At 37.9% G+C, this 19,440-nt stretch overlaps 1 protein-coding gene across 2 annotated transcripts in view; it reads right to left on the minus strand.

Annotated features, from left to right (window-relative positions):
- Window positions 1–2,367: 2,367 nt before the first annotated feature.
- The window catches only part of Tob (Transducer of ERBB2), a 74,763-nt gene continuing 57,690 nt past the window's right edge, over window positions 2,368–19,440 (minus strand). For both annotated transcript variants that reach the window (XM_074088151.1, XM_074088152.1), the window contains exons 2-4: window positions 4,866–5,165; window positions 3,272–3,363; window positions 2,368–2,876 (exon numbers count right to left, since the gene is read on the minus strand). In XM_074088151.1, the coding sequence (XP_073944252.1) occupies window positions 2,499–2,876; window positions 3,272–3,363; window positions 4,866–5,154 (759 nt within the window). In that variant the 5' untranslated portion in view covers window positions 5,155–5,165 and the 3' untranslated portion in view covers window positions 2,368–2,498. The remainder of the gene's footprint in view (window positions 2,877–3,271; window positions 3,364–4,865; window positions 5,166–19,440) is intronic.

Below are 19,440 nucleotides of genomic sequence, written 5' to 3' on the forward strand. Positions count from 1 at the left end.
GCGACTGTGCGTTAGTAGGTACCCGCGCACGAATATTATTTGTGGATTTTCTAGTTTAGGTAAGACCTAGACCTAGAGTGTTTCGTATAGCAATAGTAATAGTTTGCCACAGTTGGCAAAGGTTGTGGGAATTTATGGCAAAGAGTAAAACAAAATGTCTTTATCTGTCGCTCTTATTGAAAATTGTATTTTACCATCACTTTGTCTATTGTTTGTTGATTGATTAATTAGAAATGAAATATCAACTCTGCGTGTTCATTATCATTGGCCTTTAGCATCTATACGGTGGGCCCTGTAACAGGAGCAAAAAATTAAACCACAGCTCCCACTCTTCATCTTGAGCTAATTTAGTTCTACAACTTTTAAAAATAACTTGTATTTGCCAAGTTTAATTGGCCCAGCAATGTATTGCGAAATCAGTCATTTTGTTACGTGACAGGAGATGTCATGCAGGCTATTGGATGCCGTACATTGAAAATACCATTTAGTTCCTTTGGAATAAACATAATGAAATAATAACTTAATTTTTGAAAGTTGCAGAACTAAAGTAGTTACATTTGGGTAGCAGAACCTGTGTTTTAATTTTTTGCCCATTACAAGGCCCACCCGGTATAAAAGATGATTTAAGCAGCATCTAGAGGTGCAGCATTTAGAAGTCTTTCGGCCACCATTCGTTTATTTTCTTCAGTACAGTTGATGACAAAAGTTGTAAACATTTTTCACCTTCATTATACCTACCTATGTGAAAAAGAGGATAGGTATATATTTGTAGGCTTTGTACGAGTTGCCAAAGCTTCAGCGGTTATTCTGTCTCATTCCAATCGGACTTCTATTTCAGGATAGTTTCATGGTGAAGGAAATAAAATTGAGACAAATTTGTAGATTGCACAAAACATTTTAATATAAACTTAAAAAGTCGTACAACAATATGAAAAATTATTATTGACTAATTATATTCGCGGGCATGGAGAGCCGCTTTTACTATATTATGCAAATTTTATATTATCTTTAACACTTCCATCTAATATATCTTACAAAAGAAAGAAAAATAAAAAGTATCTTTAATAAAAATTCTCATTACTCTAAGTTGTATTATTATTATTATTAAACTTACATTATAGATTTTATCTACAAAATACTGTAGCATTTTGGCCAGTTTTTCAATCGAGGGACCTCAGTACATTATACACAACGTACCAATAATTTAATAAATAGGGTATCAATAAAGTACAAGTTAAAATTATCCGTAGGAAATGTAGACGCCTACTGAAATTATACATCTAGACTTAATCTAAATCAAAATATAAAAATAGTAAAAAAATAGTTGCACATTTCCCTATTCAGGTACAACTTGTCATTGTTGTGCATGGAATTGAAAGCATTGTCCACTACACGGCGTGACATAGTGACGCACGGTGACGCACGGTGACGCACAGTGACGCACGGTGGCGCATGTGACGCATGGCGCAACGACAAGCCCGAGCCGCATCATGCTACCCTACCCTACTAGCTACACCCTCTACTGAAAAACTGAACGCAATCGCCGAGCGAAATATAAAAAAGATAAATAACACATAGTTTTTACTTCCATGAATTTGCATGCACCCGTTATTATATGAATTGAGAAATCTTTTTCTATCATTTACACTCAATGTCTTTTATAATTATAACAATATAATTATAGGTACCATACAGACTAAGGCTGCCGCGGTGCGGTCGGCCGGTAATGTACTCGAGGACTAATATCTTCTTAAAAAAATACTGTTAGATTGAAACGTAACTATACCTATAATATATTATGTATATTGTAATAATATTATAAGGTTAATCGTAGGAGTGATGATTACTCTAGGTGAGATCTCCGACGCCCGGGCGGCGCCGCGCCGACCGGCCGCGTCCGACCCGATATGCAACATTACACACGATACGACACGAGTACATACCAGGTAGTAGGTATTTTATACAGTACTTTATATAGTTAGTATGAATTATCAATTTCAATATTAAAAATACGTAATTTCTCTATTGGCCTTTCGTTTCCACGTGAAAAATTAGACGAATATCGCGTACGAATATATATTATGTATACATATTTAAATATCAGTATTTTCTTAGATCGGAGGACGTATGTATACAGGCTCGCTCTATAGAAGGTACGTCGTAAGCGCACGCGGCCATTCGGCCTCTCGCTCCCTTACCCTACTAATATATCGATATCGAACGAAGACATCAAAAACGTGACTCGGCTTTAAATATTACGAAAATAAATCGCCGGCGAGTCGCGCGGCCGATTATTGCTCCTATCGATAAATTTACACATCGACGTAACGAACGAGAATACAAAAAGTTATGGAAAATCGTACGGATATCACAAGCGGCGAGCGGCGCGGGGCGCCCCCGCGGAAAATAAAAAAATAAATCGCGGCGCGCGTCTCTCTCGTAAAAAAGTAAAGACTCTATGAGCGGGTCGCGCGGAGCGGCTAGCGCGCGTGTTTGGCTCAGTTGGCGAGCAAGAGGTGCGCGGGCGCGGGTGGGTAGGGGGGCGCGCCCGCCGGCGCGGGGTCGCGGCGCCCCACGAAGTAGGCGGCCGGGTCCGCGGCCGGCGACAGCGCGCGCGCCGCCAGCTGTTGCTGCACGGCGCGCTGTTTGATGTAGTTACTGAACTCGGTGGGCGACATGCGGTTGGCGCGCTTGCTGCTCGTCTTGAGCTTGGTGCTGCCGAACTTGGTCTGCGCGAACGTGGCCGTTGTGAAGGTGAGCGGCTGCGCGCGGAACGGCGGCGCCGGCGAGAAGGCGGCTGGCGCGGGCGGGGATGGCGCCGCTGCCGGCTCCACCGGCCGGAAACACTGCGCCTCGGGGTTGAACGCCCGGGTCACCTGCAAACGATAACAAACTTCAGTTTTACGATCATTACATTATGTAGATAATTGGCCGCGAGTCAGCGCTTTGACATTGCCTTGGCTTTGGCACGTCGGTGGCGCGGGTTCATACTTCAATGTCACCGGCGGCCACCTCTCCGTGACGGCAGGCGGATATTAAAACAGTGAAGCGCTGGCAATCGTGTGACAAATCAATTATTCATGGCATTAATAGCGTTATGTTATTTGTAATTGGCCAGCGGGATATTTTACGCATTGCGCGTAATAGTTACGCAATTAACGCGCCACTTGAGCCGGTGCTCTTGCCAAACGTTTCGCCAGATCTTAAATCTTGGTGACGTACGGAAATTTGATAAAGGCGATAAGACGCAGGTAAAATTAGCCGCGCTCACCTCTCGGTCGGTCCGCTCGTCCGCGGCCCGCTCATCGCTGCTGAATAGCACCTTCACTGCTCCCTTCTCACCGATACGATAGGATACTTCTCCTGAAATAACCAGAAACACTCCATTTAATAAATCATAAGATAAATATTCCTTTAATCCTAAGGTTCAACGTCAGTTGTAGGACTTTAAACATCAAAGGCTATTTAAACAATGAACCTTATTGTTTTATTCTTATGTAGGAACTGTCATGAAAATGTTAAAGCACTTACTTGATCGACTATGCCTATCTAACTACATCTCACAAAAACTATTTTACGCAAGAACGATCCATCAACAAGAAGAATGAGTTACTCGACCGGTTATAGGGAATGATTTAGACATTCGATCCGCCCAGACAACCGATTAGACCTAGTTCTAACAAGCGGGGGTCAAATAATAACTTGTTAGGCGGCGACTGTCTGCCGGCCTCGTTACGTAACCCATAAATAACAATGAACTGTGCTAAGTTTTACTTAACAACCACCTTATTTAGTTTTGCCTTTCAGTTCTTAAAATAAGCGTGGGCCATCGATACATCAATGTCATTGGCATTTAGCATTTATTGTGACAAGGTTCAATCGAACCGCATGCGAATTGTGATGTAATTTTAAACGTCGGTCATACATTATTTTCAGTTGGATAATGATACTACGCAGGTCGGTGTACGTAGTATCTCTGGGTAGGTACCATCAGCCAAATAAGTGCTCTACCAATCTTTAAACAAGTTCCTATCATTTGATATGCGTAGTATCAATATGTCACTAAAGTCGGACTTTCAAGTTGACAGACACGTCTATTGTCATTATTGTTTTAAGACATGCAAATGATTATCAACTTTAGGGAGACCACATATTTGGCTGATGGTACCAAAATAACATTAACTCCATTTTTGGAAAAAGTTTTACCACATTTAGCTTATCATAATTCGCTATCTAGATTTCAATAATCTTTAATTTAGTAGGTACTTAACTGAATTCTTAAGTAGAGCTCATGCTATGTTAATACTAGACTAATAGGGCTCCCATACACAAAACTACAAAACTGCGAATTCGCATCGCATCGCAAAAATCTGCGAGCTCGCAGGACGCATCGCAAAAACTTCCGATCTGCTGGGCTACTACGAAACTCGAAAATCGAAGTTCGTATCGTACCGTCCCGCTGACGGCTATATTATTAAATAGGAGAGTGAGAGGGACGGTACGATACGAACTTCGAGTTTCGTAATAGCCCTGCTGATTCGCATCGCGCACTCCTGCGATATGATATATATTATATTAGTATGGTGACCTGCACTAACGCTTTGCCGCACGAAATCGCATCGCAGCAATTCGCATCGTTAGTTTCTACGATGCGGCGTCGCATCGCATCGCATCGCAGTTTTGTGTGGGAGCCCTAAAACGGGGTTTCTGAGAAACACTTTTCATAATGCGCTACTACATTGTGGTAGTAGGTATTGCATGGACAATATCCCGAGTCTCGAAACTTGAGCAGACAAATATATGGAGATAAAATTCACATATTTTTCACGTGATAAAACCAATTCCAATATTACGGAATTATTTACCTGGGTCGACCCACACCGCCAGGTCCCGTGGTAAGTGTTCCAGTACGTCCCGAACAGGGACTCCAGACTCTCTCGCAGCCCTCTCCAGCACTGGGTCTAAGGGGCCTCCGGTCTTCAGGCATCGGAATGCGGAGCCTCTGCAGGGCCTATCCGGATACCAGTGACCCCGGAACTTGTCCTTGAGGGCTTTCTCCAGTTCTTCCCCGAAGATGTTGACCCGCCTTCTCGGCAGTTTGTTGTACAGGTAGGATATGACGAAGTTGAGAGCGACTTGCACTTCAATATGCATATTGAGGCTCACTGTGGACAAAGAAAGGAGGAGTTTAGTATATACTTGCACAAAACGAATACGATTTTGAAACAAGGACTTTTGCTGACGGTAAGTTGATTTTGTTGTGATTTTACAGTCGAGTTCTAAAACTTGTGAGCAAAAATTTGTTCAAAAATATCTGAGCACGCTTCTACGTCGTTAACAACAGAGTCGTGTTCAGATATTTTTGGTCAAAATTTTTCTCACATATTAATGAACTCGACTGTACACATTAAAGGTTTCCAGTCAATCCCACCGCGGACATGACTGAAAAAAGCAACTTCTGAATTAGGTAGGTAAACGAAAAAAAAAAACATCACGTGCAGTATAATGTTATTAATCTGATTTCATGCTTAAGTAAATTAGGCTACCGATTTGTCTTCAAAAGGAAAACCTTTACAAAAATTTATTGTCATTAAATATTTCGTTTTAAATTTAATATCTAAATTAAAACACCAGAAAACATAGTATAAAAACAAAGCAATAGTGAATTTCCCTCAGTTCATTGTTACGTAAAGTTCTTTAATCTCAATAGCAGCCAGCGTAATCGCATCGAATCGATGAATTGACTCGCTTATCCTAGAAATATGTTCATAGGCTATTTGCGAATCTATTATTTAAATAACGATTACTTGAGGAACGATTCCTCGTACAAAATGATGGTCATTTAAAATGAATAAGTAACTGTAAAACTTGGGAACTATAACAGTTTATGGGACACCTACCTACGTCCACAAGCAGCACATATATTTTAATCCTCCTTAGCCCTGAGATTTTAACCTGATGTAGAGTCATTATTGAGAACTAGATGAGCGGCGTAAGTTTTGTAATTTTGGAGATTATTTAAGCATATTTAAACTATTTTATTTCTTGAATAATTGTTACTTTTAGTTAATTTTTGAGTTATTCTTACAATTGATTTGTTGTTTATATAATTAAACGCTACGCTAGGACTCACGAAAATAGAGCTCCCACCCACAGGCAATAAGAAAGCTTTGCATGTCCAGGTAGAAGTACAACGCCATGCGTGTGGTGTTGTGCCATGTTGTTTGTTGTTAATGTGTTGTTGTTCTCTGTCCATCACGTGTGCTACAAGCTAACATATGCGGAAAGCATCTCGGCCGCTCAAAGGACTGCCTATACATGAACTGGGTGGGTTGAATTTTCAGTAAGGCTAGTTTAGCTCGTCCTGAAATTTAGTTACCTAACAAGTTACAAAGAAAGATCGGCGCCGTTTGCAAGACCGGTAGTTTGCTGATTTGGGACCATTTCATGATATATAGGTACATATGATTTTTTTTTCTGTTGTCACGAATAAATTCACGAAATAATTTGTGCAACTGATTTCTTTGAAAGTACCCTCTAAGTCTGTGTTTTAATTTATATCTATAATACCTATTTCACTTGTCTACGATAAGATCTTTTCAAAGACCCGATAATAGGTCATCGACCCGACTTACAATTGTCTGAGCAGACAAATGTTGGCTTCTTTATTTCTAGTAAAATTAGCATTGGCCTTCAACGAGTGATCGCAGACTTAAAAATATCATGGTGTTAAAAGACAGAGGATTTTTCCACGGAACGGATGAAAAATCGCGAGTACCCCTTACTTTTTATTTTTATTATCTACACACATCAAAAAGGTCTTGGGCTACTCATTATCCCAAGACAAATCAGTAGTAATATGCCTAGGTATATTGAAAGGTTCAAACTGATAAAAAAAAGCTTGTACTTAATATCTTTAGAAACTTTTGATGAGTGTACCTACTACGTTGAGATAAACACAACCCTGTGATAGAGAGCCAGACGGAAAGTGTAGCGACATATTAGGGTTCCATTTGTCTCTCTTTGGGCACGGAACCCTAAAAATAGTCGTATAGCGTTTAGGATGTGGATAGACTCGTTATATAGTTAAAAGTGGTTATTTTGGGCGTTACATTTATTTTTATAGAGCGGAATATAGAGCAATGAATTGAATACTTTACCGGATTAAATGTGGTCAGAAATTTGTTTATCGCGTGGCCTCGGGAATACCTCATTTTCCGGGTTCAATTCAATTCATTTGTTTATACAATTGAAGTACATAATTATAATTATTTGTAGGCACTTTATTTAATCTATGTTACGTATTAAATCTAGGTACTTACTAAACTATTGGCTCAACTTTAATAAACACCTTCTACAGCAAGACTATCTAATCATTAACTAGAATAGAATGCCTAAACTAGGATACATAAGTAGCCTGTATCTGAGGCAAAAAACTGGTGCTCAAATACATAAAAAACTGCCAACATACCTACTTGATTATTATTTAAAGTTACAATTTAATAAGTAGGTAACGTAACTGTCTACGGCTTAAGCGATTAAATATATGTAATGAAATAAATACATTATATTATTACATACGTCTACTTAAATAAATTACGACACTATCGTCAAAAGGTCTTTGTTTCTTCTTCGGATAGTGTTTGTAGCCACCCTGTAAGCACCCTATTTTTCTGGTCAACTAATATGATGTATGCAAAATTTTAAGGATTATTTGACCATTACCGGTTAATCATAATTTGAAACGACAAAAGTTTTGTTGTTATACGAAAATTACTCAAAATCTACAATTTAATGGTTAATCTAGTCTGTGGCACAACGGATTGTTTCATACTAGTTTCAATTGCAGGTAAGTAAGTGTTCGATTTTTAAAGTCTACCCTCAACTAAAATCAAATTTCAATTCCTCGCATGATTTTTCCAAACTACCTTCGTAAACTAGCTTGATCACTTTATTTACCGCCATTCCTATTTCAACTGGAGAACAGCGCCAGTATTTTCCTTTTCATCGCCGACTTGCAAGTTATTTCTCTACAACGTGACCGCTGTTCTTATGAGCTGGATAGAATATCTAGACAGACTGGTTTAGTCTGGATGTACTGGTGTAAAGGAATTTTAAATTAATTTTATCGAAGATGTTGGGTGACGTGAAAAATTTCGCGCGTGAGCGCTAGCTAACGCAATTACGTAACGAAATTAGGCCCAATATCTGATATTTCAAAAAGTGTAGAAATATCTGATAGATACGACTCTATTTCTAAGGCTGGATGGACGTGTCAGATATTTTTGCACGCTTCGCTGTGGCAGATATTTATGCAGGTGATTGTACATAAAAAGTATTAGAAAGAAAAACCCGGCCAAGAGCTTATCGTACACGCCCAGGATAGGGTTCCGTAGCCATTACGAAAAAATCAAATAATATTTTTCTAAGGATTTCGTATTGTGTACTGAATCCAAGTTTAGGTATATTTTATACCTTAGGCTGCTATTTACTCTTAAACTACTAATAATTCTCAAGCAATCTTAGCCGCTATAATTTTCCTTTTTTCGCTCGATTTTAATGAAAATTTGCACTTTAAAGTTGAATATTTTGCAAACAGATCACTGAATAGAAAAATTGTCTTAGCAACCCCCAATGGTTTTAAAAGACCTATCCAACGATACCCCACAATATAGGGTTAGTAGAGAAAAAAAACAACCCCACTTTACGTCTATGGGAGGCAGCCTAAAAAATTTTTTTTACTTTTTTTATTATTATACCACTTTGTCGGCGTGACTTATACGTATATTCATTCGTCAATTTACAGCTTTCTAGTACTATCGGTCTCTGAGCTTACCCGCGAACAGACAGACAGACAGACAGACGGACAGATATGGCGAAACTATAAGGGTTCCTAGTTGACTACGGAACCCTAAAAACGTGGCAACGTTCGGTTGGTACTTGGTTGAGAGCGAGATCTACTCATCATCATCAGCTGGAAGACGTCCACTGCTAAACAGATATTTTCCTTCTATAATAAGAACGCTACAATGAACGACAAGTCGCCACTTGCATCCACTGGTTGTCCTAATCCTCACGATGTCGTCAGTCCATCTAGCGAGCCCTATCGTCCCTGCATGATGAGGGACTACAACACGTCATCAGTATCATCAAGTACTTCAACTTTGGCTTTCCTTTTCCTTTTTTCCTGCTGTATTGCCTTCTATTTTTCAAATGGCCCACCATTCTCTCTCTCATTTACCGTGTTGTTTTTTTAAAGTAGTAAACACAAACAGTGTTGTTACAATAAATCAAATGAAAAATCAACGAAAATAAGCTTTCTGCTTATAGACGAGGATCTTGAGGAACGTATTTTGGTGTTATATTTTTTCATAGCACGATAGGAATAGCATTCGGGTCGTAATAAAAATACGTGGAGCGGCCTAAAAAAATATCGGTTGCGCATAGAAAATAATCAACACAAAAACACAAATATTTTCAGAGGAAAAGATTCTTTCGCGCGTCACAACTCTCACATCTCATATTTTTACTTTCATTCGATGAGGAGAGTTCTAAAGTCAATCTGTTTGTACTTCGCCTGCAAGTAATCAGTACAAATTGTCACTATAACTGATCCATCATTTTGATGAGAATGTATGTAGGGCCACAGTAATCAGTAACAAGTATTGTCACCTATAACTGATCCATCATTTTCATGAGAATGTATGTAGGGCCACATTATAGATAATAGTACAAGTAAGTAAGTGGTAGGACCGTTTGTAGCCACTGTACCGTTTGGGGCCATTTATATTGTTTAAATATACGTTTGAAATAAATTTATAGTAATAAATCATTATAAACTTTATTCGTTTCAGTATAAACTTTTGAAAACTCACTAAACATATTATTTGAATACTATACCTTATCATATATGACTGAAAATGTCAACTGGCCAAAAACGGGCTTAAGGTGGCCAAAACCAGTACTTCTGCCCTACCAATAAAATGTTTTAAACTTTCGTGATTTTTACTCATAAGACTCATAACTATTAAAGCACCCGGGACTTATCACGCTTAACAAAACGAGTAGGTAATAATTAAGTACATCGACATTTCAGCAGTTTTTGTAGTAGTCGTGGTCACGACAGTAGACTGACTGAGTGGAGTCTATTTAGAGATTTGTCAAAATCTCTTTTTTACCATTTCCCTGCAATATATATGTCGGCGGCCGATCGTAAAATCCGCCAGATTACGAAATTCCTAGCCATGTCGTGAAATGGCGCCATTTCATGAATTGGCTAAAGGGCATCCGCCATATCGTTCGAAACTTACCGTTTAACGATTTGCCTAGTGACGTTTAGGCAGATCATGAAATTCCTAGGCATATCATGAAACGCCGCCATATCGGTTCTGGCACTGGCGCCATTTCATGATGTACCTAGGAATTTCGTGATCTGGCGGATTTTACGGGTCTACTGGTCGAAACATCGCTGTAATTATGAGTAGATGTTGAAATTAAAATAAAGACAATACTTTCCATTACTGCTCTATGCAACAGACTATCAGATAATACGGATTCCAACCGAAATAAATGAAAGGGTCTAGAAACCCTTTCAAGGGCCCTTCCTAACTTTCAAGATAACTTTGTTTAAATAAGAAGGGTTTTGTTGCTAAAAACGGGGCAAAGTCAAGAGCTGAATTGTAACCGGGTCATTTATTTATACAGGCCTGCTTTATAGGGGTGAGCCATTTCGTCGAGTGATTTTCGTATGTCCTTGACAAGTAAATTACTTCGGTAGGTTTAATGTTGATTTTCGTTTAACGAGTAGAATGTGTTTACGTGAACACACAGACTGAAAGACTTACGCTGAGTATTGTTAATATGTATTTAAATGCAGTTTAACGCGTGAATTGCTTGTTTGCATGACTTTGACGTTAATTCGTTGACGTTTTTGTTTGTTAATACCTAACAAAGCTGCAAGTGTTCGTCACGTAGCCATCTTTAATTTTATGTGATTAACAATAGAGGAGACAGCAGGGTGTCATTGATTGGGCATTAATTTATCGAGCACTGGGTCGATTACCTTAAGTACTGCAATACGATATTTGACTATTTTTTATTTATAAATAAATAATCTACCGAACTTGTCGTGTACAATTATTATAATTAGCCTGGATTGATATCCCACTGCTGGGCAAAGGCCTCCCCCCATGTCCTATATTCTTATAAAAATGAACTCCACGCACGCCGTATATAATATACCTATATTAGAGTACCTACTCTACGTCACGCCGACAATAAGACCAATCTAATGATACCTCCACAGGATACCTCATTATGTTAAAATCTGTCCAGCGGTATAAGTTGCAGAGAGGTCCAAAGAGATAGACCTAGGTACCTATACATGCATATATACCCACATACATAACATTCATATACCCTCGAAAATCAACCCTCCTTTAGGCAGCCGGGTAAAAAAGGTTGTAACTCCGTGCTTGTTATTGTGTGGTACATACAACTAAGCCACAAGTATTAATCATGTTCAAAACTCACATAAATACGGATAAAAGAGCCTTTTCAGTAACTTACAATCTTGCCTCGTAAATGTTTCTACAAACAGGCAGTTTATTTTTACAGGTATGCGTATGGCGTACATGGTTTAATCAATTTTCAGCACATCGCGCGCCACGCTGGTAACCATCTACTTTACAACCTCAAGGCTACGTACCTACGTTTGTAGGATGTATATTACTCTCATATATTGCCTTATGTAGGCACAGTGGAGTAAAGCGTACATCATTATGAGTTAAGCCATTATACAAAGGCACGCCCCTCTAAAATGTGGCGTGTAGTTTCTGGATGTTACTTGGTAATTAGGAATTAGTTACTATAGCGAGAATATAGACAGTCATAGGATAAGATTTAGATAAAAGTATCCTACCTATCTAACAGTGGCGTGGCGTCAGATATTTCCTTGATAAAGCCGAAGCAAAGATCGCTTACATCTTTAAAAAATCCTGTATGTCCTGTTGTCCTATTTTAGAAATATTGGGCAAGCACGGGAATAGGATTCTACGAACGCATCGCCTCTGCTACCTAATGGTCTAAATGAGAAAGTGAATTTGTTTCGCTTACAGTACTCAACTGATCATTATGAAATTAAGTATGGAGATAGTTTGACACCCTGAAAAGAACTATAAACAACTACTTTGCTCACCCGCGACCGTCCGATAGCTAATGTGAATGTGTGTTCGTGTAGCTCCTCCGCCTTCACACGTATGAATAGTGAACTGTGTGTTCTTACAGTGTAGAGGCGGATGAGTTGCATTAATACACATTTGTTGCTAGACAGAAGATGAGGTAGAGAAGGAGTAAAGAGAGGAGTAGATATTCAATAGATGTTTATTTTAAAGGTAAGATAGAAGGCACCTGTAACAATGCATACAAAAAGAAAATTAATATAAAAACTAACAAATTTGGACGTTGTAAATAAGCTAAAAGGGTTACAAATGTTGTATTCGTCGGACTTACAATTGTGCCTTCAAGGTCCCTTAGAGAGTTAAGTAAAACAGGATTCGAGTGTAAGATAAAATTGGTTATAAAAATCACTGATTCACTGAACTGTGAGAACTACGAAAGTATAAGCACGAATAGATATTTAAACGTCAAAGTTATAAGATATTTAGAAACTTAAGCACGTCTTAGTGGTATACCTAGTGCCATCCACGAAGACGCGTGATTTTGTCAAAATTAATGACATTGTAATAAGAACCACGGCAGGCGTCATCGTGAATGACTCTACCTATACGGCTGCTGAGCTAAGAATGAATTTTGACATAAAAACAAAGTGCTGAATAGAAAAGTACAGTAGATATTCGAAAATTTAAATTTTGAATTGAATTTTTAAACGAACCGAAACATGAATTTGAGGAAGAGGTTGAAAATCAACCAGGCTTTGGTAAGCCTTGTTACCGACGTACGAGTAGCTATCGTAATTGTTTGCAAAGTAATTGTTTATACTTAGTTTATTGATATACGTAGACCTCCCGCAAATTAACGCGAATAAATTAGTACCTACCTACCCTAAAAAGAACAGAATAGTCTTGGATTTTGAAGATTGAGTGGTTCCCGTAGGACAGCGATAAAATAATTCTTCGCACAGGTCACGGGGAATAGCTAGTAAGAAATATATTCAAAAGTGACAAACACTAAAACTTATGTCATTCTCAAACTCATTATTTCTTTCCATCGCGTGTTGACACCTTGTCCCTCGCACCTCATTGGCAAAAACCTACGCAACCGGGAGAGACTGGCCTAGAAACCATTGAAAACGTTTTTCTTTTTGAGACAGACGTAGGTAAAAGGTATCTTTTTCGTGCAGGTAACGCCGGCGAAATGGTTCCCACTGCGAACAAAGCCCACCCGTGTCACGCGTAAGGTCGTGATGAGAAATAGTCCGAGTTGCTGGGTTAAGCTATGAGATTCAGGCGAAAGTAAAGTGGAGGATATTCCCTGTTTCACCACTTTACAGATAGCTATACCTAGTGCCATCCACGAAGACGCGTGATTTTGTCATTAGACACCACGACACGCGTCATCGTGAATGACTCTACCTATATGATGACTTACTTGTAGTTCTTTCTTCAACTAGATAGGGCAGAGGGCGTCCACAGTGCTTCGCTATCTTGTTTTGTTTTGAGCGTTTCGCTTGATGTCGCGTTGCACCGTCACAACGTCGCTTTCTACACTCATCCTACACCGAGTGAGAGAAAGAAGTGGTGAAAACGTTCGTAGTTCACAGAGTGAATAGGCTTCAGGACTTGCCAATGGCCTTCGCTTTGTATGCGTATTGTATGAGTGGACAGCAGTGTTATTTATTGTCAACTAAGAAGTCCGGACTCCAGCACTGCGGTATGTAAGGCATAGGGCATACCATTTTCTCAAGAAAGCCGTCATTAAAGGTCTACTGATCCTCAATCGATTACCAACACCACTCTGTCAAGGAATGGTGGTGGACGCTGGTTAAACTTTTTGAACTTTGCCCATTTGCTTTTCACACGCTTGCGCCCGTCTTTCTCAAATTGGACCGCACAGGTATCAGAGTGGATTCCCAGGGCGAGGCATTTTGCCTACCTAAATATTGTGCCCCGCGAAGTACGAAGGTCGTAATTAATTTGCCCGCCTATTAATCACACGGTGGCTGACAGCCGGTTAAGTGATCTAACGTGTGGCAGCAAACATCTTGCGAGAACCGCCCCTATGGCTCCATTAACGCGCATTGGTTCGGCATTTGGGCAAAGTTTTCTAAAGATGAATGATTAATGACTAAGATAAAACGATAGAAGCTTTTAAATGTTATGAAGTTTTGTCGATTGAAAACCAAGTCACAATGAAGTTGGCCAAAATTAATGGAATAGGAGCTATAAGTATGTATCATCTAGGTTTTAGTAAATGTAGTCATGATAGCCAAGTGGATTGACCTATGGTCTCAAGGAGAGGGTCGTGAGTTCGAGCCCGGACTCGTACCTCTGACTTTTTCGAAATTTATATGTTTAAAATTACTTCTATGGTGAAAGAAAACAGCGTGAGAAAAGCTGCACACACTTGCGAAGAAATAATGATACATGTGAAATATATTATCTAATCAAACTACAACAGCTGGTTGGTTAAATTGCGTAACAACAACATAAAATATATTCACGCTTCCAAACATAAAATCAAACAAGAATTATACACCCCATTAACCTTGATATTTCCATCCAACCCTTTCCGTGTCGTTTTTAAGCAAGAACGCTTTTAATTTTCCGTGCTAGCACTTTGGCAGCAATAAAAGACTAATGGAACCTTGGAAAATGAGAAAATATAGTTTAAACCATTTTGCATAACCACACAGTTTGGTGGTAGAACTTTGTTTGCGTTGCGTAGAAGGCGTTTGCTTTTGTTTTGGTTGAGACTCTTGTGATATAACTGTAATGACTTCCTTTTATTTTTAGCACAGATGAGTCATTAGATTAGGTACATAATCGATAAAAAAAAATATTATTTTACGATTTAACGCCTTTGCCTATTTAACGCGTTGTGAGGGTTAATAAGTTTCATTTTGGGTATACTTACCTACTTATTTATTGTAATTATACCCAAAATGTCGCAGAAAACATTCAAATGTTATTTTATATTATTTCTTTGAGAGATAGCCATGCGATCTTAAAAGATCTACAAGTTAATCTGAATTAAGTAGTCTGAAATAGTTAGCAACAGACTTAGGGGCTGTTTCACCATCCATTGATTAGTGGTAACTGACTGTTAATTTTTTTTTTTTAATTTATTTAATCAAACGGCACATGCTAATAAACTAAATTTTGGTATCGCCAAACTGTTACCAGTTTGTTGGCGATGATGAAATGTGATGCCGTCTCCGTCTATTCGAACAAAACAAATAGAGACGGCATCACATTTAACCGTCAGTTAACACTAATCAATGGATGGTGAAACAGCCCCCTAAGGGTGGTAAAGATCAAATCACAAGAGCTGACACGAATGAATTGAATGAGTGAATGTCTGGCTATGTGTGCGTCACAAAATGATTGCTGCCATGTGTGACCTGCTTAGTGCTTATTTGTGCAGATTATTAAAAATATTATTGAATAACAAAGAAATATTATATACTTATTAACACTAATATTAGGAGCTCCTGTATAAGAATGGATCTCACAAATTGACGAGTGACCTTTCTTTAATTCAATTCATTCATGCCAGCTTTTATGAATCAGCCCATATCAGACTTTAATAAGATAATTATTCATTATAGATCGCGTTTCATTTTGTATCTTTCACTCAATGTAACATGTTTGAACACCAAGTGACACAAAAATATCGAATGAATTTTGATTACTGAACAGGGGCCAGGACAATTTTGTCGAATTTTAGCACTTGTAACTTTTGTGGTACAGAGGGGCTGATCCTATTATGTTCAATATTTTCATTCGTCTCATTCACTCCCACGCCGAATGAACGTATTGAATGAAAAAAAAACTAGTGAATTTTCTTCTTTATGCTTCTTTCCAGCTAAGCCGTGTGAACTTGAAATTGAAGAAAAATGTAGCATTCACTCGAGTGAACATTTACTTCAGTGAATCGTCCGATTTCACTTTTATTATAAACGACATCGTAAAAATTTACGCGCAACTCTGTTTTAATTATTTATGTTTTAGCGTTATAAAATACGACCAATACGTACTTATAAAAATCATAGGTCGGCCGTTAAAGTCCCGTGCCGCCCTTATTTAAATTAATCGGTTAATTTCTAATCGTCTATTCGTTAATCGTGAACGACATCGTAAAAATTACGGCCGTCTGAATTTAATTATTTTTAATTTCGACGCAGAGGGATATGTATGTATGTAAATCTTTATTGTACAAAAGAAAAGAACAAAAATATGTAGAACTTTAAAGGCTTGTCTAAGGCGAACTTTCCCCTTAGGATCTTGTCTTAGGGGTTTATCCAAAGTAAGGCATCGTCTATCTGTGGCATCGTGACTAGACCCTAATGTTGAATCGTGTTCTTAAGACGATTGTACTTTATTGACGATGGTGTTTGCGTGGACTCGAAAATTCCTATAATAAGTTTGACTGACTGTAAACCATAAGATTGTTGAATTATTGATTATTAAACGGTTGGCAATAAGCTAACGGTGTTTGAGTAAACAAAGTAAATCACATATTAGCGGATAGACAAAAAACATTGAAGTGACAGTAGTATGGAATGAAGTATAGAAAGTGTAAAAATGCAAAGATGCCAGTAGCAGGAAGTGAATTTCATTGAGTGGTTCTTAGTTATATGATTGATAAAAATCGGTTCAGTTGTTTTGAGATATCGAAGTTTGAAATGATGATTACAGGGTTTTTTTTTAGTTTTCTAAGTTAATTAGCGTCTACATGTTTTGTTACAGTTCCTATTGATGAAGCTTGGTGCTGATTTTAGCTTTCTAAATTTTAATTAAATGTTCGAAAATTTATTGTACTTTCTTACTCTTAGGCTAGGTACCGAACAGCAAGAAACCCGCAATAAAAAGTTTAAAAGCGGTTCTAACAGTATGATGGCCAGTACGCACTATTCTATATACTATTGACTATATTCATTCACTACCCGAAACCTTTTAAAACAGAAACGCACCCGGATTAATGACTTTATGGGACTAATAGCGAACAAGAACAGGCGATGGGGATTATCAAAAAATGCAATAAATTAAGAACACAGGAAAAGCGAGATTGACAGAGGGGATGTCAAAGCGAGAAAAGAAACTTTAGAGGAATATTGGAAGAATTTTGTGAGAGACAAATAGAGAAATAATAAAAACAGTAAATAAGAAGACATGGAACATCATTCATATTTCATCAACGATTATTATTCGACATACGAAGAAATTTACATTGATTTAAAAGCGGAGATGACAGACATGTTAGAAGACACTTCACAAATTTCAAACAAATGAATCAGAGCAAATCAGAGTAAGAGCGAAGAAATTAAACTACCGAAAATAACCATTCACAATTCACCGGCAACTATCAGATTGGACGTCATTTCATGATTTATTTCATATCACTCATCCACAATAACATAATTAGGAAATGTCCAGAAACTGCATTATCTGAAGAGTTGTCTGTCAGCGTGAACCAGAAGCATCTACTGAAACCCTTACGGTCACTGATAGTAACTACAACTTAGCATGGAGTATGTTAAAAGGCAGATATGACAACAAACGCATCATTGTTAATTCGATCTTGAGCAGATTAATCAACCAGAGAAAAATAAACACAGGAACTGCCCAAGTCGATTCGAGAGTTGCTAGATACCACCATAGAATGCCTGAACAAACTAAAAGCAGAAGGAGTCAACACTGAATCATGGGATACCATCATCATTCATCTTATAAGTTCCAAACTTGACACCGAAACTCATAAAGCGTGGGAAGAAGAAGTGAGCGACATGAACATTAACGAGTTACCATCAATGTCCAAGTTTTCAAAATTCCTAGAAAAACGATTTCGAGTTTTAAGATGATACAACCAATTCAGAGTACAAACCAAAACGCTAAAACGAACGTCCAGAGTGAGCATTATCATGAAATCGAAATTACATCATTATTTGTAGATACAGAGATCCATAAGTGCGCATATTGCAAGCTGAACCATCGCATATTTCAATGCAGAGAAGTTTCAACAACTTATACTTGAGGAGAAGATAGACGTTGTACAGAACAAGAGACTGTGCTTCAACTGTCTTATACCTGGCACCCAGCAAGGTATTGTAAAAAATAAATCATCCTGTCACACCTGTGGAAAAAGACACCATACACTGTTGCATAGAGGTTACATATACAGCCATTCCCATGAGAGAGAAAAACTTAGAGAACAAGAGAATAGAACATGAGAAACAAATCAGAGAAGCAAAACATGATAGACAAAACAGAGAAACAAAACATGAGAAACAAAACAGAGAGATAAAACAACAGAAACAGAGCAGAGAGATAAACCAAGAGATTGAAAACAATGAAAAATACCAACCAGAAACAAAAAACGAGCAAGTAGGAAAGAGATAAAATAATCACGAAGACAAAGGAGTAGATGAGTTACATGATAAAACAATGACAAAGTATAAAGAAAACTACATAAAGAAGATAGAGATGAAGCACAACAGAAGAATAGAAAATCAAAAACAATCAACACCAAATTTAATTCGGGAGAATCCAGACTACAAAATTGGAGATTCAATAGCGAAAAGTTCACGACAAAGCCAACAGAAGAAAAATAATTATAAAACGCACAAACAAAAGTTAAATTAGAGTAAACCAAACGAAACGAGAATAAAGAGAAACTTACCTTAACGAGGGATAAGTACCTGCATAGAGAATCTAAATAGAACCAAAAATAACTTATCTTTCCGAAACCTAGCGTAGATAATGAAATCCTGAAATCACGTCGTGTTTATACAAGAAAACTAAAGACAAAGATGTATTCAAAATTCAGAAGAAAAAGCAATAGAATGATTTGACTATGATACAAAAGAACAAAAAAATACAGTCCACTTAAAGAAGAATCGAGCTATATGAAGAAAATATGTGCTTTATCAGTCAGTAACGTGTTTGGACAGTTTTGGAGTTAACATAAAGTACAGTCGTCACAATTTTACAGTAAAATGACCTTCAGTCATTTTAGGCGGGAGTATGTTTTGGACGATAGTTACTTTATTGACCGATAGGTGTCGCTGTACTTAAAAATAACCTAGATAACGTTTGACTGACTGTAAAACCATAAGATTGTTGAATGATTGAGGATTAAACGATTGGCATAGCAACGGTGTTTGATGTAAACAAACGGATCTTCTAAATTTCAGTATTCTTTTTAAACTCGACGCAGAGGATATGTGTATGTTAAACTCTTTATTGTACAAAAGAAAAGAAA

This window comes from Choristoneura fumiferana, chromosome 5, assembly GCF_025370935.1.
Source record: "Choristoneura fumiferana chromosome 5, NRCan_CFum_1, whole genome shotgun sequence".
NCBI lineage: Eukaryota > Metazoa > Arthropoda > Insecta > Lepidoptera > Tortricidae > Choristoneura > Choristoneura fumiferana.